General features: G+C 37.4%; 1 protein-coding gene across 1 annotated transcript in view; it reads right to left on the bottom strand.

Annotated features, from left to right (window-relative positions):
- Positions 1 to 27,422, bottom strand: part of LOC122801327 (extracellular calcium-sensing receptor-like) — a 216,826-nt gene that overhangs the window by 2,879 nt on the left and 186,525 nt on the right. Inside the window, exon 5 of the mRNA XM_044070868.1 lies at positions 22,677 to 22,800. Coding sequence (XP_043926803.1) covers positions 22,677 to 22,800 — 124 coding nt within the window. The remainder of the gene's footprint in view (positions 1 to 22,676; positions 22,801 to 27,422) is intronic.

Here is a 27,422-nt window from a genome sequence, read left to right as displayed (position 1 = left end):
ACTTCCATGTACCATGGGGATTTTAAAACATAATACACTATCTTGATTTAGATGAAAAATAGTGATATATTCTTTCCCTTCTGTTCTTCTTGGGTGAAATAGAATTCCAAGATATTGGTTTATACATACAGGCAACAACACTAAGGTTGGTTACACAAATTATTCCACACTGGAAGGACATATTGCTATATTTTGCTGATGGAACATTCATGACATAAGACCTGCCTACACTTAATATTTCATGAGAAATATGTCAGATTCTGATGTCAGGAATCTGTTTTAAATAATTTTTTTTTAAATCAGGTTAAGTTAAAAATATGGTGGAAAGAAATGGCTCCCATAATTGCAACCAGTAACTACTATAGACTTTTCCCTCATTTTAGAGGAAAATTGAATAAATGTAATGGGTTACAGTACTGGAGTCAATTATCGACAAAACTCTTCTTATTTGGGCTAGCTATTCTGATACATATAATGTAGATAAATCCTATAGAGAATATTTCAATTTGTTATTGCATAAAGTTAGAAACTTTAACTTGTGTGAGGTTAAACCTTGATGAGCATCCCAGTTTTATTACCAGGACATTAGATGCACTGTAGACATATTATAATAAAAGTTCAATTAGTAAAGCTTATAAAATACTTATCAGTCATAGATGACAAAAAACAGAAAAATGTAAACTTATGTGGGAGACAGAATTGAAGACTCCTATCCCACATAGAAATTTGATGAACTTCTTGTCAATCTCAAGGTATGCATCAAATATAAGAAAATTAAGATTTTTATATATTTGCTAGGATTTCATGAATATTTCCAAGGACACTGAACAAATGCTAGAAATGTTTTGGGTTAGAACCTGCAGACTGGATGCTTGTATGTGGGAATACACTTTGCTTTATTTACTTAAGGAAGATATTTGTAATTTAGTTGTACAATTATTGAGACCGGCCATATTCCTCAAGTCCCAGAATTTCTTGGTGGGAGAAATAGAAGTAACAGGTATAACTAACACACAAATTGCAGCATTAAATCTTCTACTCCACCTAGCTAAAAATGTATTAACAAGAAATGGAAACAGATGTTTACCTCAGTACTGTCAGAGCTTAAAGCTCTTTTACTATGGTTTGAAGAAATGGGTACATCCCAAGCACTTATATGCAAGCAGACAGCTAGAAAATGGAATATAGATATAGTAGTTGGCTTAACACATAGCACATAAATTAGACACGCCTTGTAAGTTCTCTGTAATCTTTCTTCTTTATGACTTTTTTATGAAAAGTGGTATAGCTATAATTCAGCTTTAAATAAGATTCTATTATTTTTATGGCTCAATATTTATTTATTTATTTGATCAGAAAATTTAGCACAGTTTGTTTCTATCTATTTAAAAAAGAGTTATAAATAGTTTCTTTTGATGAAGATTCTGTTTGTGTTCATTGTTATTTAGTTTTTAATAAATGCTTAAACTGGGAAAAAGGTACTCTGGGATCTAATATTAACTGCATCTATTCTGCTTTGGGCTGAAGCATGATATCTCATCCCATTTATTCTGAAAATACTTGAATAATGCTACTCATCATCACTAAATGGAAGAACTACATGGTTCCTGGCAGACAAGAAGTTCTTTACTCTACAATCCGGGATGATAGAAGATATATTTATATTAGTTCATAGACTGCAGAGAGTACTAGGAAAACAATCATGATTTCCAGAGCAATAATCATCTCTATGTTCGCATCTCTGTTTCTGACATCTGTGGAGGAATTTGTTGTAGCTGATATTCTCTCAACCCTTAGGAAAACTGGCAGCACTACTTCTTTATTCCAAACCTCTCCAACTGATATTTTAATTCATGAATTGGACCAGTAATTGGGTGTTGAGATTCATGAATGTGTGATGGGCCTCACTGCTTTGCTTTTTCGTCCTCTGTCAGTCTGTAGGACACATGCTCTGTTTCTGATTCCTCCTGCTCAGGTATAATTCCTCCTGCTCAGGTATATCAAAGCTTGTTGCTGGTTGACATGCTTTGGATGCAGTACTTTATGCTCATTAAATTATCAGAGAAGTAATCAAGACCAAAAATCCTTAACATTCAGGATCCAAGTGTAATAGTAAGTGTTAATTTCTCTATTGTAATCCCTAATATCACTGTCAGTGCCCCTTCTAGTTTCAATTCACCTGATACAAGATACACAAACATCTAGCCTGGCATCAAGCATCTCAGGTCAAGACTTAACTGACACCAACCTCCCTACAGCTGGCGGCTTGGCTGTTAACATCTTTAACATCAGTTCTGCTAATGTCATGTCTGACATATGCACACCAAGCATCAGGGTCTGGGTCCAGCCACTAACAACTTTATATTATTTCTGACAGTGGCCTACATAATGAGCCTTCTGATATTAACTATCCATGCATAACAACAGTAGTGCAGGGAAAACTCCATCAGTTGCATTTTCAGAGTGATTCCCTTAGGACAACTGGAGGTGCATAGCTTGAACATGAAGTGAGCCTCTAGGCCATACAATTCCTCACCCCACCTTTAGGTTAGTTTATTAGATGGAATTTTGTATGGAATTTTCACTGCAGTACTTTCATCTATACTCCATTTCCTTCCACCAATGACTCAAACTTTTGTTCTTCCAATAGCCAACTGATTTTTTTCTGGGTGTCAGTAGTTCTGGTAAGAAAGAAGCAGGAGATGGCCAGGCTACTGTCTCACCCAGGAACTGGACATAATCTGCAAGAATGTGCCACAGATATGACTGATGCAGAATATTTGTCTTTCTCTTCCACAGCTCATAAGGACCAAAGTTCTGAGGGCTACATGGGTGCTGACTCCAAGAGATGGATTCCTCCTCTTAATATACATGCAGCAAACCTGATGAGTACCTGATAATGTTCCCTTTGTGTGCTTATTTAAGAATTTCATATTGCAGTACTGGGAGGGCAATCTCAGTATAGTAGTCTCATACCTTGAACCGGAAACTTTCCAAGTATTTCATAGTAGGTTGCTTGCTAAAGATAAAACTGCACTTTCTTCCAACAGGCCTATGACTGGACCATTGTTCGAGTATTATATATATTTTTTATTATTAAAACTCTCTAACAAACTCAGATTAGCTGGAGGACAACAGTGGATCTATGAGATTCAAAGCACTGGATTATAATGACAGAGATGCAGATCAAGGATCAGCAAGTGTAGATAACTAATTTCCATGATAGCAGTGAAAGGCTAAAATTTGATTTTACAGGAATCTTCATTATTTTTGACAAACACTCTGCTGTCTCTAATTTGTATTACTTTTCCCTTCTGACACAGTTTTGTCAGGATCAAATCTTTCTGCTGGTATGACTGCATCTTTACTACTAAAGATCTTGGCTGTTTTCTCATGGCCATTTTTAGAGCATGCACACAGTGTGCCCTTTCAATTAACAAGTCTTGCTGTGGAATACGAGTCCAGTTGCTTATTCATGCATTTATAGAATTAATGCAGTCTGTTCCTCCCAGTTTCTCTGGTACAGTACAAAATCACATGTTTTCTCCATGTCTTCTATGTCTGTCTTCTAACTCTACCATTTTTTGAAACAGCTCTTCTTGAGAAGCCCCATACTCAGCCAGTCTTTCTTCATTTCATCTTCTGATTGTTGCAGTTTTGTCATTAGATCTTAATAGACAGTTAAAGCTTCTTCTATTTTTTTCCTGACTTGTGTTATGAATTGATACATTCCTCCAAAGTTTCATTTATTTTAATCACTCCTGATTATATTTGATTTTTTTTTTCTTTTAAGTTACTGGAAGCCATATCTTGTACCAAAGCTGAAGCTTGAAATACTTTTTGTTAAACAGTTGCAGGGTAGTTCCCAGCCAGTATTTTCTCTTCACCTTTTTTGGTTGATTTTCCTTCTGGTTCTCCAAATTTCTTCTTTGCTTACATCCAGGCAATACACTTACTAGCCAGTATGTGAATTTTATCCCAAGCTGACTATATCATTCACCCTTATTTCACACTAAGAGAGCTGAAATTAAACTGTTGACCAGTGTGCAACCATCTTGGACGTCAATTTTGCAAGAATCTTGGAATAGGAAGACTGCCTTAGCTGCATGAAACATATTGTACTTATATTCCCAGAATCACTGAATATCCTCAGAGGATTTACTTCTGAAACAGCATAAGAGATATTTTATCACTATGTTTGATGGTAAATGATTGAAATTATAGTGAGGTTTGAAACAGTTTCTTTAAAAGAGAAGTGATATCAACAATTTGTGTCTTGGACAAATTTATAACTGTGGGCAACAACTAGGTGTTTTCTAAACAGGATAACTTGGTCTATACCAGGATGCAAAGAATTGGCTTTCTTCTGGTATTTAAACTCTGCTGACAAGGTAGATTTAAATGTAAGCTCTTATACCTATACTGCTGAAAGTGTCCCTATTGTTGGTAGAAGGATTCTACTACTTTTATATAACTGGAGGTAGCTCTACACAGATGTGCATTCCTATACTTCCTTAATCTCAAGCAGAAAGACAGCCTTCCCCAAAACAGCTGGATCTTGCACAGGTTCTAAGAGGAAAATCCAGTGTCCATGAGCTGAAAACTTTCAGGATATTTATCAGTAGGATTTTTGCTAAAGATAAAAATGCACTTTCTTCCAAGTCTGTTCAAATATTGTAATTATTTTTATTACTAAAACACACTTACGTCTGCATACCATAATTTAACTTGCGAAGGGCATCCTTAGAATCTTTTTTACATAAACATAAAGGGCAGTGGATATGCTTTTGAGAGTTCTTTATTAAATCATTGAATTACAGTAAGTTATAATTATACTGGAGATGACTGATTTTTGGTGTCACAGACCACTCTATTACACACATTTATTTTCTTGCATGATCTTTTTCCTCTTTTTTTAGATAGTGACCTTTTCTGTGACCTTTAATTCATTACAGCCTAGTGATGCCTCCAGACATTTCTGCAGTTACATCTTACAGATGCTCTCTAGGCATCTAATATTGCCTATACATATTTAAATAAATCATTTCAAAAGCATGTTACATATGATGTACTGGAAGATTTCATCTTAAAGCTTAAGGATGGACAATACAACTGCACTAGTATGTGGCCTGTGTCTAATGCAACTAAAGAGATATTAATTTTTGTTCTTATAATATGTACTTATAATGGCATAAATGTCATACTTTTCTAAATAGTGCTACAGAAACATAACTCAGGTGGAAGTGCTTAGCTTCATATGGAAACATTCAGCTGGCTAAACAAAATGCTGCTAACAGCATTGTATAACTTGAGTGGTTACTGAGACTGTAAGTTGTTTACTAAATATTACAAAATTAATATTTACTGTGTTTATCATGACTTATAAAATCCAGTTTAAGATTTAGAATCTAGTTGGTAATGCAGCTATAAAAATATTTTTTTGCTGAAGAGTTTGTCATTCATACTTCTTTAGTTAATAAATACTTCTACTTATACTACTTTAGTTAATAAATATTACCTGTGGCAGGCGCCATTTTTAAAACTGCAACCACACTTGTCACTATAATATGTTCATTTATCAGTTAACTCTGTTAACTGATTGTTTCCAGCCCCCGCATAAGAGCAACTAACAGGGTCTCTACTTGCTTTGCTCCCCACCCTGCCCCATATTCCCTCCCGCCCCCATTGGTCCCACCTTTATTACACTCACAAACCCCTCCCATCTTTCCAATAGCCAACCACAGCACTAACCCAACACTATCTCCTCCATCTTCCCACTACTATCACATCTCCTCAACTAACATGTACAAGCATACCTTACCTATGCTCACTGCATGCACTCTCCTTGCATATCTTACATCCTACCAAAGCTCCATCATTCCCCTACTCAACCACTACCACTGTACTACTACTCACACTACCACTCATGTCTCACCCTCACTCAGCTCCCTTCCCGCCAACTCAAGAACCATCCCTATGCACCCCCACATATTCTACCAACTATATTACTCAAACATAAAGCATCCCTACAACTTAACATAGTAACCCTCCCACCATACCTATTACCCACAGAGCACAATCATAAAGTTTCCCTTATAAACCAACACATTCAAAAACTGAAAAAACTAATAACCTCATGCATATCAAAACTAGCCCTAAGTGGAGACATCTACTCCAACCCTGGCCCTACCATCTCCAACGCCAATCCTCATAATCAGACTAGAAACCACAACTTCTCCCATATTACAGCCAATAGAAAGCCAAGTGACTTCCTTCTACTAAGCCTAAATATTAGAAGTATATCCAACAAAGTCCACAAACTCCATGCCACCATAGACTTGTACTCCCCAGATATAGTCATCCTGACAGAAACCTGGCTAAAACCTCACATTACCAGTGAGCAAATACTCCCTATAGGTTACGGCATACTAAGAGTAGACCGGCTAAACAAGAAAGGAGGCGGTGTAGCTATAATATTTAAACAGCATCTAAACATCCAGATCTTAAAATCATCAGCTCCACAAATAGGCAATGAAGAAATAATATATACCAACCTCAAAATAAACCAAAACAAAACCATCAACATAATTGGATGCTACTTCCCACCTGGCCAAAACATCCCTCCACTAAAAAACCTCCTCAGCTGGTCTACCCACCATCTCCCCCAAGAAACTATAATTTTAGGTGATTTCAATATTGACTGGCAATTCTGTTCTGGCAACCATCCAACCCATCATGTAAACCTTCATGGCTTTACCCAACTAGTTCAGTCACCAACCAGGATAAATAAAAACTCCAGCAAACACACTACCCTGGATTGGATACTAGTCAGTAAGAGCCCCCAGTCATATATAACAGGCTGCTTATCAGATAGCCTCAGTGATCACTCCCCAACATTCCTACTCAAAAATACCTATACCAAGCTAATATACCATCAAATACGTAAAAAAACTAAACTTTAACCCACTCACATTCATCTCATCCCTCAAAGAATGTAACTGGCATCCTCTAAAGTACCTCAGTCTAGATGACGCAGTTGAATTTTTTAATACTAACTTCCTGAGCATCCTTAATTACCATGCCCTCATAAGATTTTCCAGAACCAAAGCACAACCCTCTCCATGGCTACAGAAAACCACTAAGTCAGAAATGAAAAACAAGGATAAAGCCTGGGAGCACTGGCACAAAACCAAAACCCCCTCAAATAGACAGAAATTCCTAGAACTACACAATAGAGTCAAAAGGCTAATAAAACAGGACAAATTCCAGTACTACCAGTCTGCCCTAGACTCCTCACAACACAGCCCCAAACAATCCTGGTCCTCCATAAACTCCACCCTCCACGCAGGTAAAGACAGTACCCCCCCCTCCTAACATCCCTCACTCCTCAGAAAATATTGCTACCTCATTCAACACACACTTCACCCAGACCATAATATCACTAGCTAAACAACACAACCCCCTCCCCTCCAGCCCACACCTTCAACTAGTAATCTCCCCACTGCCTTCTCTTTTTCTCCTGTACCTACCGCCAACATAAAAAACTCTTAACTAAACTTAAACCCACCAAATTAGCAGCAGACAACCTCCCAAGTGAATACCTACAGCTGATGCTCTGGCCTATCCAGTATCCATCTTGATTAACCGATCTCTGTCAGAAAGTTATGTTCCCACACTGTGGAAAGTATCACATATAATTCCCCTCCACAAAGGTGGACCCTCCACAGAACTAACCAATTACTGCCCCATAGCTATTCTCTCTCCAGTCTCCAAAATACTAGAGAGATGTATACACTCTCAGGTCTCAGACTACCTCCTTACTAACAACCTCCTTTCCAGTACTCAGCATGGTTTCCAACCAAACCATAGCACCACCACTGCCTTACTCTCCTTTACTAACACTATCCTTCAGCATACAAACAATGGCTATCTCTCCTCTGCTACTTTTCTAGACCTATCTAAAGCATTTGACATGGTCCCACACAAACAACTTATCTCTGTCCTCAATAACCTATCCTTCTCTCAATCAGTCACCAACTGGTTTCAGAGTTACCTGTCTGACCGCCAACAATCCATTGTATGGCAGAATGACATATTTCCCCAACTACCTGTCTCCATAGGGGTTCCCCAAGGATCCATCCTTGGACCCCTACTCTTCTCTGTTTTCACCAATAATCTAGCCTCTGCCACAAAACATGGCACACTCATACAATACGCAGATGACTCAACCATCATCAGCTCAGCCCAGTCCCTACCCAAACTGCAAAAAGTCACACAGGAAGCCATTTCCTCTGTTGAAACTTGGTTATCCGATGCCCAATTAATACTCAACCCAAACAAAACTAAACTACTCATCTTCCATCCCACCAAACATACTCAAAACAACTCTCAGTTTAACATCACAGCAAAAGACAACACCACTATATACCCAACTGAACACACCAAATTGCTAGGAGTGGAAATAGACAATAAACTAAAATTTGACATTCACATATCCATGACCATAAAAAACGTCCACAAAAAACCCTTGCCCTTGCAACTCCCACTCTAATATCACCCACCCCATCCAACCACTACCTTTCTTTCCACTCCACTAACTACCTTGACTATAGCAAGCTCAGATGCTCATAAGCCTAGTACTTATACAGCAGGAACTTCTTATTTTAACATTTGTTAATGTCTGTTATGTACTTCACAGATAAAGATTCTAGTTGTCTACTGATGTACTATGTTCTTCATCTGTAAATATGTTGTAAGTAATTGCTATGTAAATTGTTAATCGCTATGTAATCCAATGTAACTACTGTCTGTTTATTTTAACTGTGGAGCTTTTCTCCCCGGGCCTCTGCTGAAAATGGACCTAGTCCATTCTCATGACGAGATGACTCCCGGTCAACAAATATAAATAAATAAATAAATAAATAAAACTAGGAGCGTTATACAGAAATAAGCAACTTCTCACCAAAGCAGCAAAGATTTCAATAGCAAATTCCCACCTTATCTCCACGCTACTTTATGCCTCTCCAATATATACCAACCTAAGGCAATGCGATCTAAACAAGTTAGAATCCTGCTACAACAAAATCGCCAAATTTGCCACAGGGCATCCTACCGTAGTCACCACTGTCTCTCACTTGCTGAACTGGGCTGGCTTGAACTCCCTCACCTCCTTCAGTGGTATCAACTCTCACTAGCCCACAAACTAGTAAACCATCCACTAAATGTCCCATCCCTCCAGAATCTACTCCAACCCTATCGCACCACCAGACCACTAAGATCCAGCAACAAAAATCACTTGCAGATCACTAAAGCCAATAACTCTGCTGGTGAAGCACTATTCTCTTGCACCATAGCCAAATTATGGAACTCCCTTCCACCCACAATTACCTCTGTACCATCATGCACCCACTTCAAAACTTTACTAAAAGCGCACCTAAAAACATGCTGGCCATGCCCTTGCAACTCCCACTCTAATATCACCCACCCCATCCAACCACTACCTTTCTTTCCACTCCACTAACTACCTTGATTATAGCAAGCTCAGATGCTCATAAGCCCTAGTACTTATTATACAGCAGGAACTTCTTATTGTAACATTTGTTAATGTCTGTTATGTACTTTACAGATAAAGATTCTAGTTGTCTACTGATGTACTATGTTCTTCATCTGTAAATATGCTGTAAGTAATTGCTATGTTAAATTGTTAATCGTTATGTAATCCAATGTAACTACTGTCTGTTTATTTTAACTGTGGAGCTTTTCTCCCCGGGCCTCCGCTGAAAATGGACCTACGTCCAGTCGGACACTCCCGGTCAACAAATGTAAATAATAAAAATAATAATAATAATAATAATAATAAAATTTAGGAGACCCTAAGGTGCTAGAGATTTGAACATTTGTTTGAAATGTGATGACGTAACTTCATTTTTGAAAAAAGACCAGGATGCAATCATTCAAAGTTAGAAAATAAACTGCCTGAGGTCTAATACAGGGAATGAGTGAAGTATATATGTTTTGTATGTGTCTCTTCTTTCTTTGAAATGATTTTTGCTTCATACTTGGAAGGTTTATAAATAGCTATGTTTCCTATACATGTTGGTTATTGTTTACATTTAATAGTGAGTATTTAACTGAGTTCAAAACATGCAAAGTTATTTTGAGCAAGACAGATAATGTTATACTTTTGAAACCAAATGTCTAGTTTATTTAAGTCTTTATCATGGAATGTGAAGGGCAAACTGTTCTGTAAAGTGGGCAAGAATGTTTGTTCACATTCCTAATGCTTACCCTGCAATAGTATTAATGCCAGACACACATCTGATAGATGTGTAAAGTACATTGTGCAAAATCTTACCATAACGGTAGATGTCCTTGCCTTCACTGCTGCAGTATTCTTTACATTCTGGATTCCCTGCCATGGAAGCCCATCGTCCGGCCAGTATACCAAAGACTTCCTGTAAAGGTACACCTGAACTTCACTGTAATGCTCCTTGAATTATGTAGACCATAAAGGCAACATTCAGGCTTACCATAAAACAGAACTGATTGCCCCTAATAGGAACACCAATTCAAGGAACCCAAGAGGTAACCTGTACATACAGGAAGGCAAAGGACTGCAGGGAAGGAGGGAGGGAGTGAATACTGCAGTACTGAAGGCAAGGACATCTACCTTTCTGATAAGATTTTACACAACTGTATTATGTCCTCAAATTCACTGCTATAGTATTCTTTACATTCGGGAGACTGCCAAAGCTCAAGAAGAAACGTGGGAGGGGAAGGATAAAAAGAGTCCCCTAAGAAGCCATGGAGAATGGCACTAGCAAAACCAGCCCTAGCACTAGAGATACCATTCAACTTGCAGTGTTTATTAAAGGTATGCACAGAAGTCCAGATAGCTGCTTCAAGAATAGAATTAGTATCTAAGCCATTGAAAAAAGCACCAGAAGAAGCCACAGCTCTAGTAGAATGAGTGAAGAAGGAAGGCTCTTGCCATGAAAAGTGTAACAAAATGAAATAGCCCTAGAAATCCAAGAAATAGTTTGCTTGGCTACAGCAAGGCACAAAGATCCAGGATGAAAAGAAACAAGAAACTTATCAGATTTTTGAATACCCTTAGTCTGATTCAAATAAATTCTGAGTTGCCTATGCACATCCAAAGTATGCAGCACCCTCTCACTGTCAGACTGCAAAGAGGGGGGAAAAGTAGGCAGGTTAATAGACTGATTGAGGGAGACCTCATTAACCACCTTTGGCATGAAAGAGGATCTGTGCATAAGGACACCATGTCTTCATGAAAACTAAAAAAGGAGGACAAGCCATAAGAGGCTGCAACTGAGACACCCATCTGTCAGAAGTAAGAGTTAACAATAGAACAGCCTTCTAAGAACAATGTTACATGGGAGCTGAAACAGCAGTCTCAAAAGGAGCCTGAGTTAACTTCTCCAAAACAAAATTAAGATCCCAGGGAGGTGGAACAGGCTTCTTGGGAGGGTTAATATTAAGGATGCCTTTGAGAAATTGTTTAACCTCACATCTAGAAGCTAAAGGAGGAGTTAAAGGCAGACAAGCAGAAATGGCTGATAAGTGGGCCTTAATAGAAGAATAGCTCAAACCAGCATTGAGCTACTCATACAAATAAGAGAGAACCAAAGGAAGTGGGTTAAGGTTATGAGACAGACACCAAATAGAAAACCTCTTCCATTTGCATAAGTAGGATTTCCTAGTAGTAGCCTTCTTTTTTCTTTTTGGCCTCCTGCAGGACTTTTCGCATGTCCTCAGAAAAAAGGTGTCTATGAAGAATCAAAATCCTTTCACCCACAATGTCAGTTGAAGTGTGGACAGATGAGGATGGTAGTCAACAACCGTACCAGGAACTTCTTCCCCAACTAAAATATGAGGAATTCCCTTAGGCCCTTAAAAAAAATTAACAGTGGTTGTCCCTGAACATCCGAGATGGATGCCTGCAAAGCCTAGATAAGCATAAGAAGATTATGGTATCATAGGTGAATACTAGGCAGTCAGTCTGCAAATTATTACAAGCCTGACCCACAACCAAAGTCATAATCAAACCCTGTACATTGTGGCTATGAGGAAAAGACCTCCATTATGCCAGCACCACTCTGTAAAGGGGAATTTTTTCAGCAACAGGCTAGGTTCCTTAAGCTTTCTATATTGGAAATAAGGGATAATTGGCAGATTACAAAAAGAGCCAAGAACATGGTCTTAATGGGCCCCACTGACATCCCAGGATACCTCCTGAATAGTCTAAAATATGACTTATTAGGGCCCCTGGAGTCATTATTTAAGTAAAGTCTTAAAACAGGCTTTATGCCACATGAATGAAGGACTGTGATGATCTTCCTCCTTCATAAGGGAGGACCTTCAGCACATCCTGGAAACTACTGACTTATTAGTCTGACTAGTCTTATGTGCAAAGCCATGTGGGCTTTGCAAATGTTTGGTTTGCTTATTTTTTGGGTCTCATTGACCTATACCACTCCTGCTGCATACTACTGCCTCATCCTAACATTTTTCTTCAACTTTATATTTTCCTATTATTATATCTATGACCATGATGATGGTCAGCCTCTATATCAAAAAGTTTTAGCAGGTCTAGTTCACCCTAGGTTAATTTAATGAATATCCTTTGCAATTTGTTAACTCTTTGATGTAATATCTGCAACAAATTTTTGTGCATTCAATTTCCTCTTAAACATTTTGTAATTAATTTATGTTTCTGTATTTTCTGTAAATATTTTTTATGTATATTTAACACTTTCTGGAGCTTTCTGCCTGGGCCTCCACTGAAAATAGGCTTCCATGGCCCAGTGGACTTTCCCGGTAAACAAATGCCAGTAAATAAAAATAAATAAATATGTAAAGAATTACCATGGAAATTATCAGCAAGGTCATAGGAGATTTACAGACACTAGATACATCCTAATTTGGCTTTGTCAAAGGAAGATTATGGTTACTGAATGTGGTGGACTTCTTTAAAAAAGTGACTAAGACAATGCATGAGGGTGAAAAAAGTGCATACTGCCTATCTAAATCTGTCAAAGTCATTTAATACAATACCCCATTTGGGCATTGTCAACAAACTTACAGAACTAGGTATAAACCCCTTTATAACATGCCGGATAGCTAGCTGGCTCACTGGTAGGACCCAGGAGATTAGAATCAGTGAGGCCACCTCCACAAAGAGGTTGGTGACTAGTGGAGTCCTCCAGGACTCTGTGCTAGGCCCCCTCCTCTTTGGCATCTACTTTTCAGATGTAAAAGCTAATGTCAAAGGCCTCTGGCCAACCAAGTTTGCAGATGATTGTAAACAGGGAGTATTCCTTAAAATTCCCCAAGATGAGAACACCTTTCAGGAAGGTCTAATACAGACAAACACTTGATGGCAAAGCCATGGTTTAAAACTCAATGCCAAGAAATGCATTATAGTACCTTTTGGGAAGTCTGCCACCCCGGGTAACTATATCCTTAATAAAACACCCTTACAAGTTGGTTCACTAGTCATGAATCTGGGAACTCATGTAGATAGTAACCTAGCCTTCAACCAAAATGTGTCCAAGGAAGTAAGAAAATCCTTCCTTGTTGCTCAATTTATAAGCAAGGGCATGGCATCTAGGTCTGGAGAGGCCATCACTGTACTCAGCCCTCATCAGGCCCATCATAGAGTATAATGTCCCCTTTGATATGTACCTGACCAAACACATGCAGCAAATGGAAGGTCCACAAAGGTTCCTTACAAAAAGAATACAGGGAGTAAACACAATGTCCTATGGTGATTGCCTCAAAACCCTGTTTCTTTACTCGGTATCATACAGACTTTTGAGGGTGATCTTTTCCTGGCATGCAAGACATCCCTGGACCCTGTTTTGATGAATTTGTTGCACATCCACAAAACAGACAGCATCAGAACTGCTAGATTAAAAGACCTAAATTTTGCTTACAATATAAATAGGGCATGTTGGAGAAACAGATATATTTCTCAGAGAATTCCCATTCTCTGGAATAGGCTTTCCAACCATGTGAATCAGAATTCCTCCCTATCCCTATTTAGGTGCAACTTAGACCTGTAGATGTGTAATCAGAAATTCATACATGGTCAGGCTCCTACATCTCTGATGGACAGAGGCAGTCAGTAAATCACTCCCTATAAATCAAATAAAAATCAAATTTGTGGATCACATTTGGATTGCATGGCTACTGTTTTAAGGCCCCTAGTGGTTGTTAGCTTAGTATACACCTATGCTTCTGAAATGCCTTTGAAAATGTTGAAGAATATGTTGCAGAATTACACTCAGGGTAAACTTATAGAATTTAATAGTAAGTTGATAATCATAATTTAAGAGCTCTAGATACATGCAGTAAGCAAGATCTCTTGACTAGGGCATGTGTAATTTTATCTTTGCAGTTTAATATTATTAAACTTATGGATACTATATTGGCTTTTGCTAGGAATGCCCTACATCTGAAATGTTTTGATTACTCTAATCCTCACATAAGGTTCTTGCTTAGCAGTTGAGGATACAAACAGTAATTATTTTGATCTTTTTATTTATTTGTGGACCTGGGTTGAGCACTGACCTTGCTGGATGCTTTTCAAGCTCAGCCTGGATTTATAACCATGAGCACAAGACTTATGCAAAACATTAAGAGAAATATTTACACTACACAAAGTGAGTCAACAGTTTAGGTAATAGGATTATGAATCCTACTTCAGGAATGACTTTGTTTTTTTTTTGTTTGTTTCTAATCCTAGATCCCTATAATACTTATTTTACTGAATTACATGAGGCAGTATTCCATTTGTAGGATTACAATACCTAGTTAGCCAGAATTCTATAGATTATCCTTTCTTTCTAGAAAGCAATGGCAAACCCCAGTCATGTCCCTTAGTGCAGCTAGAGCTATGGAGATACTTAATGAAGTAAATAACAATAAATCTCCTGGGTCAGATAGTCTATCATTATTTATTAAAATATAAAGATATGTTTGTCCAGCACTTTGTTAGCTTAGCCAAGCAATCCAGCAAAAGGAAACACAGCCACTTAGTATGGAAAAAGCCAATAATTTTGGTTAACCTTATGACATACAAAGACATCAGTTTTATTCTTTGTATAGGCCTGTTACATTCTTGAACTCTGACTACAACTTATGTATGGTCATATTTGCCAGTTGAATTGTCTATTTTCTTTTCATCTTAGCTCGACCTGCATATACAGAACTGCTTAAGAAAAGCTAATCAAAAACTAAGGATGATGTATAAAGCCAAAAACTTTCTCACTGACGCAACTAAAGCTACATTTACCACTACTCATCTCCTCCCCACACTACTTTATTGTGCTCCCATCTATACTAACCTTCAAACATCACAAAAATCAAAACTTGAACAAAGTTATAATAAAGTTGCTAAATTTACAGTGAATACCCCTTTTAGAACCCACTACTGTTTAGCACTAAAAAGCCTACATTGGTTAGAACTACCCCATCAACTAGCATATACAAAGCTTCCTACCACCTGTGAAATTATCCAGCATCCATCTGCCTGTCCAGCACTAAAAAACATTCTACACAACTATGTTCCTAGTTGATCATTATGATCCAATGACCAAAAACTCTTGTCTGTCCACAGACCTATCATTGTCTGTACTAGTGCCATATTGCTAAGGCCTGAAATTCCTTATCTTTATCCATCAGATCAACCCCACCTCCAGTCTTCAAAACCATTCTGAATGACTTTCTAGCCAAAAGCTGGTTCTGTTCTTGCTAAACATCAGGATAAAATATATACCTAAATGTGAACAAATAACTATTTATACCATACATCTCCTTACTCTCCCTTCTTCTCTCACTTCCTTACTTCTATCAGTTTCTCTCCCTTGGCTTTTTCTCTAAGTATATCATAAGCCTGTTTTTCTCTCACTTTGTATTGCAATTCCTGTTTGTGTTATACTAACTTACCTTTAATTTCTCTATAAACCTGCTAAAATGTCTCTAACTATTAAATCATTGTCATATAATTTATATCTGTTCTTAACCAATGTTTACATATTATGTCTAATTTGGTATAAATATTTAAACTGCATTTGTTTTTTGCATTAGTTTTGAAGACTATAAAATTACTGTTCTTAAAATACTTTGTAATACTTTGGAGCATTCCTTCCAGGGCCTCCACTGAAAAACGGGGCTCCCATCCAGTCAGAATGTAATCAAATGTCAGTAAATAAATTAATAAATAGTAGTTCGCTATGACCAATGGAGTTTTAAATGACAAAGGTATACTTTTGCTAATATCCTTAAGTAATTATTGGCAGGCAACTGTTATACTTTTGATGTTGGAACTGCATTTCATAGAGTTGACTGGAGTTATATATTTATCATATTAGAAAGTTATGGATTCCTTACTGATTTTGTTCTTCTTTTAAGCAACAAAAATGATTATGCTTCAGCTAGAGTTAAAATTAGAACAAAACTCTTAGAGAGACTTGAAATCACAAGGGGCACCTGGGAGAGCTTCCTTTGTCTCCATTAATGTTTGCATTCTAAATAGAAACTCTCATGATTAGGCTTTGTAATTTTTTGCTAACTAGATATTTATTGAGGAAATATATAAAATAAGGTGTTGCGATATGCAGATGACCTCATTAAATATATGGGAGACCCTGATGCTCACCTTAGTGCAGCTTTTGATCTATGTCCACTTGCTAGAAGTCTTTTTTGTGATGTCGTAATTCCTTGAATTACTTAGCCAGTTCTCTTGATCAGACAACCCATATGTGATATTAGAACTTGGGTTATTCTTTATCTGTGTTTTCATAGGTTCATCGGTTCATAGGTAGGTACTAGGCTATCGGCCCAAGGGCCTACGTAAGCCTAGCCACAAGGTACCATAGCTTACGCCACCCAAGAAAGTTATTTTCCTGTGCCACTGTCCAGCAGAGACACATAAGTGATTCCAGGGGTGTATTTCCTATTTCCCATCCACTCATCAAGATTTTTCTTGAAGAGTGCTAATAAAGAACTTTGCTTGACATAGATGGGTAGCTTGTTCCAGAGTATAGGAAGTCTCTGGGACAGGAATCTATCCCTCCAGCATGTCCTGTTTATAGTGGTGACAAGGTTTAGGTCCCTAGAGCATGTAGCTTGGAGGGATTGGGATTTCTTTAGGTGTGGCATGTCCAACAGCTCTGGGTTTGACATAGCTTTATATGTTAGGCAGAGATCATCTTGAAGTAGGCAATATGCTACGGAGTAAAGCTGGAGTTTTTTGAGGCGGTCAGTGTAGGGCATTTGTTTGAGGCCAGTAATCCTCTTTGTGAGGTACTTCTGCGGCCTTTCCAGCTGCTGCAGATGTCTTGTGAGGTACATTCCAAAATGGGCGTTGTACTCTATAATGGGTCTAATGAGTGACTAGTAGAGGGGAGCAATGACCTCTTTTTTCCTGGATGAGAACCCTTTTATGATGAGGTGTGCCATGTAGAAGGACTTCCTGACTACTGTGGTGATGTGACTATCAAAAGAGAGACTACTGTCCACCTGGGTCCCAAGGTCTCTTATCATGCATTTGGTGTTAAGTAGATTGCTGCCTATGTGGTAGTTCATAGGTACAGAGTTTTTACCAAAGGGGATGACACTGCACTTTTTGGCATTGAGCTTGAGGCCACGGCTCTGACACCAGGCATCTGTCTCAGTGAGGCCCTTCTGTAGGATGTCCACATCATTTGGAGACTTGACTATGGCTCCTAGTTTGCAGTCATCTGCGAACTTTGTCAGCCAGAGGCCTTCTATGTTAGCCTGTACTTCAGAGAAGTAGATACCAAACAGGAGAGGTCCCAGGACGGAACCCTGTGGCACTCCACTTGTCACTGCCTTGAGGTCAGATTTGGAGTCTGCAACTTTTACAGTGTGGGTTCTGTCAGTGAGCCAGTTGGCAACCCATCTTGTGACGTAGGGATTTATACCTAGTTTAGTGAGTTTAGCTATAATTCCAGAATGGGGGATGGTGTTGAAAGCCTTGGCGCGGTCAAGATAGGCTGTGTGAACCACCTTACCCTCATCCACGGCTTTGGTGACTGCCTCAAAGAAGTTGATCAGGTTCAGGAGGCATGATCTGCCTTTCACAAACCTGAACTGGGTGGGATCCAGAATTTCCTCAAATAACTGAAGCACTACGTATGACAATTCTCTATCCAGTTTTATATATTTTGTGATTACTAGCTCCCGTAAGAACAGGATTCTACAAAAGACTCAGAACTTAAATGCCTATAACTTTCTGTTGAGTAAGAACTCACAGAGGATGATGATGACTGAAATAAGCATTCCTAATAGTACAGGTGGTGTGGGAGACTGGAGTGTCATATTTAGAGCTGTGTAATGTGGTAATTGGTCTCAGAATCCTGTTTGAAATCCTTAATAATAACTATCAGGCTACATGGAAGATATAGCCGCTCAAAGGAGAAGGAGAACCAGATGGATTTTTTTTCAGAAACAAATTAAAAAGAAAATACAATATTAACTGCTGAATCTCTTGACAATTTAGCTTGATTTTTCTGAAAAAGAAATCCAAAACATGGCTTACCAGTGTCAGGAGATGTTGACAGACAGATATATAGGACTCTAGTGTGAATTGCAAAAAAAAAAATACTTAACAGCTTGTGCTTCTTTTTCAGAAACAGCTAACTAGATTTAAGGGACTGTACAATTAGAAAGAAGAGGAATTTATTTAAGCATTTTAAGTTATTTTGTGTCAAGGAAGATAAGAGAATGCTGTTGGTGCAATGAGGGTTGCAAGCAAGAGGTCTCTCTCCTTCCCATAAACATGTGATTAGTGTAACATGCATACTTTTGATTGCAGTCAATGTGCAAGGAAGCTGTGGGTCTTTAGATAGAATGGAAGACTTTACATGAAAGATTTATTCTTCGGAAAAGCTGGAGGACTCTAGTAATATTCTACAGATATGCTGCTAAGTGTATAAAGTATACATTATTTTGAAAACAGTACCTTCAGACATATTTTATACTGGTGCACTCATAGTCTGCATAATGGAAAATTATACAAAGTCTTGCATACTTTGGCAACCATCAAAGGTTATGCCATTTATTCTTACACTTCCAGTAGCTATTATCAGGTCACCTTCTTCTCAATAGTAAAGAGTTTTCCATGGTATCTAATGTACCTCTTAAAACTGTCACTAAAGCTTTTTCATTTTTTATATTACTTATTTGTTTACTTACCAAGCCCACTACACACAAGTACCGTTTTTGTGAGTCAACCCTGGAACACTGTCTAGTATTGTTACTTGTACACAGAGTCATTCAGTATGTAATGGTTAGTTAAATGAATCACACTGAGAGCTGAAGGATAAAGCTCATAACAATAACTTTCACTTCCTCTATCGGCACCTAGTTCTAATTCCCAGTCCAAGAGCATTTCCTTTTCAACTGCAAGTGTAAGGTAAGGTATTTTATACCTAAATAAGGAATTATCTTGCAGCAGAGGCCAGTTTTGTAGGCCTGTCGAAAATGCAACCATACGTCAGAACTAAATATTATTTGTAAGCATTGCAGTCAACAGAAAGTGCAGTTAGGTGACTTGTTAAAATTAGAAAAATCAGATATATTCTTCATCCTCTTTATTGAAGGTATTTCAAAGATGCTTCTAGACACTCAGCACATCTAAAATCACGTAATGGCTTATCTTTTGTTTCAAGTATCACAGTCATATACAATAAGTCCCCATGATTGTAGCCAACTACCATGAAGAGAATGAAAGTAACCCCCACAGTCATATACAATAAGTCCCCATGATTGTAGCCAACTACCATGAAGAGAATGAAAATAACCCCCATCATGGTCAACTAGCATGAGTACTATGAATGTACTTATGGTTATAGCCAGCTGCCACGAGTTGTGTGAAAATACCCACTACGGTGGCTAGCTGCCAAAAACAGAATGCAAATTGTCACTTTCATGATCTGCTGCCAAGAGCAGTATGAAATAACCCATTAATATAGCCAGCTCCCATGAGCCATGTGAAAGCACCACCTGTTTTGTCCCTTTGTCAAAACAGATTGAAAACAGGCATACTCATAGTCTGCAGCCATCTGTACTACAGAAGTAACTCATGTAGTAGTTGTTTGAATGGAGCTTTTCTGATTGCTTTGTGTTGCAGAAAGGTAGTTTCTCTGAGATACTGCAAGACTGATGTTTTAATAAAAGAGAACCAAACTGCAGATTTGTGATAACACATTAGAATGTAGATCGTGAATAACTCACAGTTAAGCTTGACACACCACATGTGTATACTTTTCTAGATGGTTCTGTCACAATGTTCTGTACTCTAAGTGCTTACTTCAAATGATTTCATATTGCAATGTTTTCTTGTTTGTGCTTATGTAATGTGCGTTCTTAGTGTGCAACGTGACTATCTTTTGACAGTTAGCACAGAGGGCTAATGCCCTGACTTATTAATGCTTTCTGTACTAAGGGCACTGGGTTTAAATATTTCCACCTGCTTTTGCTTACAATGTGACCTTCACCAATTCACTTAGCCAAACAGTGCTTTTGGAAATTGGGAATTTGGGCTAGCTCTTTAATGGTTCCCTGGACTGCATGCCTAGTAACTACCTATCAATGTATTGTATAAGGTTAGAAACCAACTTACTTTTTATGTTTCTGTTTACTGTACTTTCTAGTTTTTTTTGGATGATATTATGTATTAGGTTGTATCTGTCTGGTGTATAATGAGTGATGCAGTGGTGCAGCAGTTAGCATTGTCACCTCACAGTAAGAAATTCTTTGGTTTGATTCTCGGCTAGGGTGCCTTCTGTGCGGAGTCTTCATGTCCTCCCTGCATTTGTGTGGGTTTCCTCCCACATTCCAAAGACATGTGTCTGGAGCATTTCTCCTCAGGCCTCCACTGAAAATGGGCTCTGTCCCAGTCAGACTTTCCCAGTAAAGAATGCATAGTTTTACTGTTCTTGCTTTTCATGTTCTAGCCTTTTGGATTATCCTTAAAAGCATACATAATGGTGTCTAGTCCACATATCACGTCAACAATATTTTAAAGAAAAACATACTTTTCCGCTGATCTCACAATCAAATATAGAATGGTTTCAGACACATTTTATTACTACCAGTTGCACAGTGAACGCAAATATAAAAGTTAACTTTGGTAAGGTTATTTTGGTAATGTGTTTATGTATGTGTTCTGGCTGCATACTGAACTGGTTGGTCCTGGTTGGTTTATCAGGCTAGTCATACGTACTGCATTTGAAGGACTTTGACAATGCAGATAATTTCTATCCTGTCTAATGTTTAAGATTTTCACCTTATAAATACAAGGTACAGAGTCTGATACCAATGTTAGATTATTGGCCTGACTTAAAATGGCCCTTCAGGGTAGATAGCCTAGTATGCACCTATGAACCTATGAAGTAATGCTGCTACTGCTGCTTTTATCCTGTTTGTTAGGCTTTGATTCCAACAATTGATCTTGCTTACTACAAAGTTCAAACACCTATGCACTCCATCAGGGAAGGGTCAAACTATCTGGGACCAAACTTTTCAGCTGTCCAGAATTTTGCCTCATATTTCTGGTCTGTTTCTCATAATGCCTGTGTTTTTCTGGAAAAATCATTGAAGTCTGAAGTCAATAAACAATGACAGACTTTATATCCTTCAGAAAATGTGTGCTAACACAAAACCCACAATTCTAGCAACTTTCTAGGTTTATAAGAGCAATGTTTAAAATCTGTGCCTATTTTTGGCCTTTGTCCCCCCATTATTTTTAGCTATATCCAGATTTCTTCCACTAAGAGGTTGACAGGTATGTCTGGCTCTGTGCACAGTCGCAAAATACTAGACCCTATCTTAGTATCAGTGGCACAACAAGTAGCCAGCTCACTTTTGATGCCGGAAGCACAGAAGTCTCTAGGTTCTGTTCCTGCAAAATGTACTTGGATTCATTTTTCAGTACTGCTTCTGCAATGCAGAATATGGGGGATGCTGCAATCCTGATTGTGCCATCCTTCAGGTAAGACATTAAACTGAGGCCCCTTTTGATTGATTTGCTTTTTGCCCAGATGAATATCAAAGATCCCATGGCATTTATCAAAACGCATAGGGGAATTTCCTTGGATCTGTGGTGAAAATTCCCCTAATCAGTATCAATACCACCTTGTGTCTCCCCTGAAATGAGACTGCTAGCCTAGTGGGACTAACCCTTTCAACAAAGCATAAACAAATGAATAAAACTGTGAGCACAGCTGAGTGGAACTCTTGAGAGTCCAGTCGCATTCCACCTGACAGTATGTTATTTTACTCTAAAAATAAACACATTTATAATGTGAAGCATTAAAACCTTTAAAAATGATTATGAGCCTTTGTAATAAATCTAGCTGTGCATCATCTGGAACTACTGACTCAAATATCTAGGGTTCAGCCCTCAATTCATGTTGCATGTCATGTCTGAATGAAGTTTGTATGTTCTTCTCATATCTGCCTAGGTTTTCTGCAGGTATTCTGGGTTTCTCTGTGCTCCCAGAAAGATGCTAGGTGATTTACTTGAAATGTACAGGTATATTTCATTTGGTCTGGGTTATGTCTGAAAATGTTCACCACTGATCACTTCAAATGACTAAACAAACAAAAAAGGCATTGCTTACCAGTTTGATTGCTAATCTCCCCTTTAGAACATGGGATACAATCAAAGCAGCATATTGGCTCTCCCCTCCGAACAGCTTTCCTTGTTCCAGGATTACAGGATTCACTGCAGACTGATCGTGGGACCTAGTCAAGAAAAAAACGTGAAACATTTTAGGCTAGCCTTTTGTAGTCCAGTCTAGAGTGTCAGTCTGTGTTGCATTACTCTATGGCTTAAATTTCAAATTCAGCAAAAGTAACATAAAACAAAAAGGTAACATTTCTGCATTTTCTCGTAGATGGGAAACATGAATTAATTTTGGGCAAATGCGAGAAAATCTATTCCTAACTTTATGGAAAAAATCAGACACCCAAACAGAAACCTATGCCATGATATGCATAGTACCTTGGCAGCAGAATAACTCAGAATCTACATCTTAAGTGGAACTGTGACCTGTGTTTGCTTTAATATGATAGAGCTCATACATTTTTTAGATAAAGATTAAATCTAGAAAGGTAAGTGTAAGATTATACTCAACAGGGTTTTAAGGTTGAAAGTAATTCTGTTATAAATATGTAACATAAATAAGGTATAAAATAAAGCTTGCTTAAATGCAGAAACAGAGTTTAGTAATATGTGATCAGCATCCATACTAAATGACAGTGGCTTGGAAAATAAGGAATCTGCTGAATGGACATTTTTTCCTTGCAGACTTAAAAACAGGATGTATGCAAGAGCAAAAATGCAAAATCTGCTTTTAAAGAACACTGTGACAATGTGTTTAATTAAAAACATGTTTTTCTGCATATAAAAAGAATGGACACAATATGTTTCCTTAAAAAACATGTTTTTCTGCATATGAAAAGAATGGACAACGGGACATGTTTATGACACTGTTACAATGTGTTTCCTTAAAAAACATGTTTTTCTGTATTTATTATCACTGGCACAAGAACAGATGTTTTTATACAAAGATACAAATAGAATACTAAAGACAAAAACAGGATGTTCACACTGTCAGAAAAGCTGAAAAATAATATCATTAAGTCAGCAGTTTGTGTCAACATCTGCAACAATCAGTATTGTTTCTACAGGATGAGCAATTCTCCAAAATAGAATATCAAGAGTAAATGTATATGTGTGTGCATGACTAAAATTGTATATAAAGATCTGTATTCATCCAGTTATGTTAGGGGTATTGGTAGGGACACATTTGTCCCAAGGTAATGTTATATTTCTCACATTATCTGTACTATATGAGAAGTAAAGTGGAACAGTACTTTAAGCTGCAACGTTAGTCCGTCTGGTTTATTATAAAAAGTTATTTGTTACTCCTCTAAGTTGATGCTGTAAAGTATATTCTCTCATCAGTATATATTCTGCAAGTTTCTGTATGCAACAGACTGTGAATGCAAATATAACCAGACTTTTATTTCAGCAGAATCCAGCCAGCAAGACTGAGTGTCTTAAGAAGACTTCAAATCCATCACAGTAAGCAGCTCCATATAACTTTTCAATGGCAAGATAGCCTGCATTCGAACACAGAAGGAGTGGTAAGCCCTGCAGAGGGTCACTTCAGTCAAATTGCAGTAACTAACATTTGTACGTATGTGTAAATCCTAAACAGAAGTATTCCAGTTTATGCAGCTTGCAGTAGTAAAGTTTTTTAGACGTTTAAATCTGGAGTGAGACTGCAGTTCGGGAAAGTCACAGTGCCATAAATTCTCCAAGAAAAGGTGGATATCTACTTTGTACAGCAGTCCGCTGCCTGTTGTGCTTCACCAGCTTCTCAAGTGACTCTGAAAAATTTCCTACCATCAGCAACAACAGCCTGATCACCTGTTTTCTTGCTAACTGGTAAGACTTTTTTCTGTGTCACATTTTTTAGTATGGATGCTATTAGACAGTTTGCATATTATTAGACAGTTTGGATGTTATTAGACAGTATGGATATTATTAGACATAATTCGTGCAGGAGTAAACCAAGCTTTAGTAAATTGCAATGTTGGTATACACAGCACATTAGTAAATGTAACACCTTATCAGGGCAAGTCGATACTAAGGCATTATGCAAATGTATTACAATATTTGACTGGTATCTCAAAGAAAACCATGTGGGGTATGACAAATGTTTATCGTGTGATTCAACAAAAATTGCATTTTGTGTATTATGTCATAAAAAAGTATTGCATCATATTGCTAAAAAATAGACTGTGAAGACAGATTTGTTCATGATACAGAATTAACTAAGGGTAAAGTGTTTCTATTATATTCAGATGTTGAACAGTTATGTCCTGTCACCACATGTAAGTCAAATCAGTTACTGACAGGACCTCTAGTACATTTTGTTACAAAAGAATGTAATCAACTTTTAAAAGACAGACACAACGAGTTCAGAAAGCTTAGACAAGTTATACATACATCTTTTCAAAAGTGCATAGGAGTTTCAGATTCAGCAGAACAGGTTACTAAAGAAGGTCAGAAAGACCATGCAACATTACAGGAAACTCTTAAACATCAGTTACGAGATAAAGGAAATAAATTAGCTGAGCTTAAGAGAACATTGGAAAAGAGCAGGAAACTACAGCTGATCTGTACAAAATAGATATATTTTATAATATGTTTGTGTTTTGAAAATGGTTAAGCATACATGCTAGGATGGTAAAATCTAATGTCTGGACATATCATTCTCAAATGTTTAAAACTTCCATTCAGTTAAAGCAAGACATTTATCAGTAATACAGTAAAGTAGAGCATATGACTGCTATTCTTAGCATAGTCAAAAGGTAAACAAAACTGTTCTAGTGCATAAAAATTAAATAAAAATAGTTACACAAAACAGTTCTAGTGCATAAAATAAAATAAAAATAGTTAATAAGAGTAAAGATTTAAAGTCACAAGACTGACATGCTTAACTAAAGATTTAAAGTCACGAGACTGACATGCATGTTTTTTCTTTTCATATAAAATACATCTGTTACAATGCACAAGAATAACAGGCAGAAAACAGCAAATAAAAATAATGTAAATATAAATGTGTTAGTTAAGCTAATATCTGTTTTTTACATTTTTTTATAATTGTATAGTAACACCACAGCAAACAGTTAAAGTTTTGAATTTTAAAAAGAAATAAAATCACAGATGGTATTAGTCAAACAGTCTTTGTAAAATGAATGGCAGAGCAGTTAAATAAATAAAAAAATATTGAAATCCATGTAAGCTAATTATAAAATAATGTCTATTTATGTAGTATAAATGCATACTTATGCAAATCACAAATACTTCTTAACTGAAATGTGAACTCAGACCTTCCTAGACTAAATGAATAGTTATAGGAAATGTTGTGAAAACATGATCTAAAGCAAGATTGATTGCCAGACAAGTAGCTTGAGTTTTTCTAAAGCATTATTGTTATTAAAACATAATTGTTAAAATGTTTACATGCAACACTATTTGGTAATTGTAATAAAATGTCACAATTGTGCATAGATGTCACTGATAATCTGTGTGTAAATAAATGTTAAAAAAAAAAAGAAAAAAGTCCATTCAGCAGATTCCCTATTTTCCAAGCCACGATCATTTAGTATGGATGCTGATCACATATTACTAAACTCTGTTTCTGCATTTAAGCAAGCTTTATTTTATACCTTATTTATGTTACATATTTGTAACAGAATTACTTTCAACCTTAAAACCCTGTTGAGCATAATCTTACAGTAAGTATTTCTGATATGCACACACAGACACACACACACATAAACACACACACATACACATTTTATTTGTGAGATTTTTTTTTGTGTGATGAAGGGGTTTGTTTTTGCTTGGATTCCAGTGCAGTATTTCTCATACTTAATTCGTATTTGAGGGTGCCGTGTTCAAACTGAGGATGTTCATGAAAGTTAATTTATTGCTGTACTATTTACTTTTTGCTTTGAGAACTTTACTTCTGGTTATTTTGAATGCATTATGTTCTCTTTCCTAAATGGAAGACATGAACTGTATCAATATCAGAAACTTCAAATCTCTGAAACACAGATTTAACAGGTATAAGGCAAGGAGATCAAAGAACAGAGTACCCAGGTGTGTCCTGACAAAGGCTGCCATTAGAGAGATTGCAATATTTCAGCTCAGACTATAAAACAGGGATGAGAACCCAATGTTTGAGGAGGTTTTGGTTTTACACTTAGAAGGCCAGCATATAAAATGTTGACTTGCATGGACTAAAGGATTTCAACCCTTGTAAAACGACAGATATTGTTCTTTGTAAGGCAGAAGATGACCAGTACACCCCTGACATGAAGGGCTGTGCCATCAACATACCCCCAAGTTAATTATTCAAAGAGGTCACATACCCTCAGGGAAAAGCATATCCATTTCTTGAGGCAGAGGGAACTTAAAGTTAGAAAAAAACAGTGAGACTGTTTTTTCATTCAGCAGAAAATCTTCATTTTTATCAAATCATTTTTGCAGAGGAACCTAAGACAGTAGGTAGTCTTCCTAGTCTGGAACTTCATAGCAGCATAGCAGCTATTCATGAAAAGTGCTGCTACACATATATGCAAGTAAACCCAGCACATGTTATCAGTGCTGACTAAGGAAAACAAAGGCATTTGAAACACATGCTCACTTATGATAAAAGTCCAACATACATAAAAATAATATGTGAAGGCCTGCATGAGTGCTGTAGGCTTTGTATCACTTCACATGTACTTACATACTGAGGATGAACATGGCTGTGTGCAGTCACACTAGAACGACTTAAGGC

Source organism: Protopterus annectens, chromosome 4.part1, assembly GCF_019279795.1.
Source record: "Protopterus annectens isolate FY-2018-M chromosome 4.part1, PAN1.0, whole genome shotgun sequence".
NCBI lineage: Eukaryota > Metazoa > Chordata > Ceratodontiformes > Protopteridae > Protopterus > Protopterus annectens.
The sequence above is the reverse complement of the archived record's forward strand: the minus strand, read 5'-3'. Positions and strand labels throughout refer to the sequence as shown.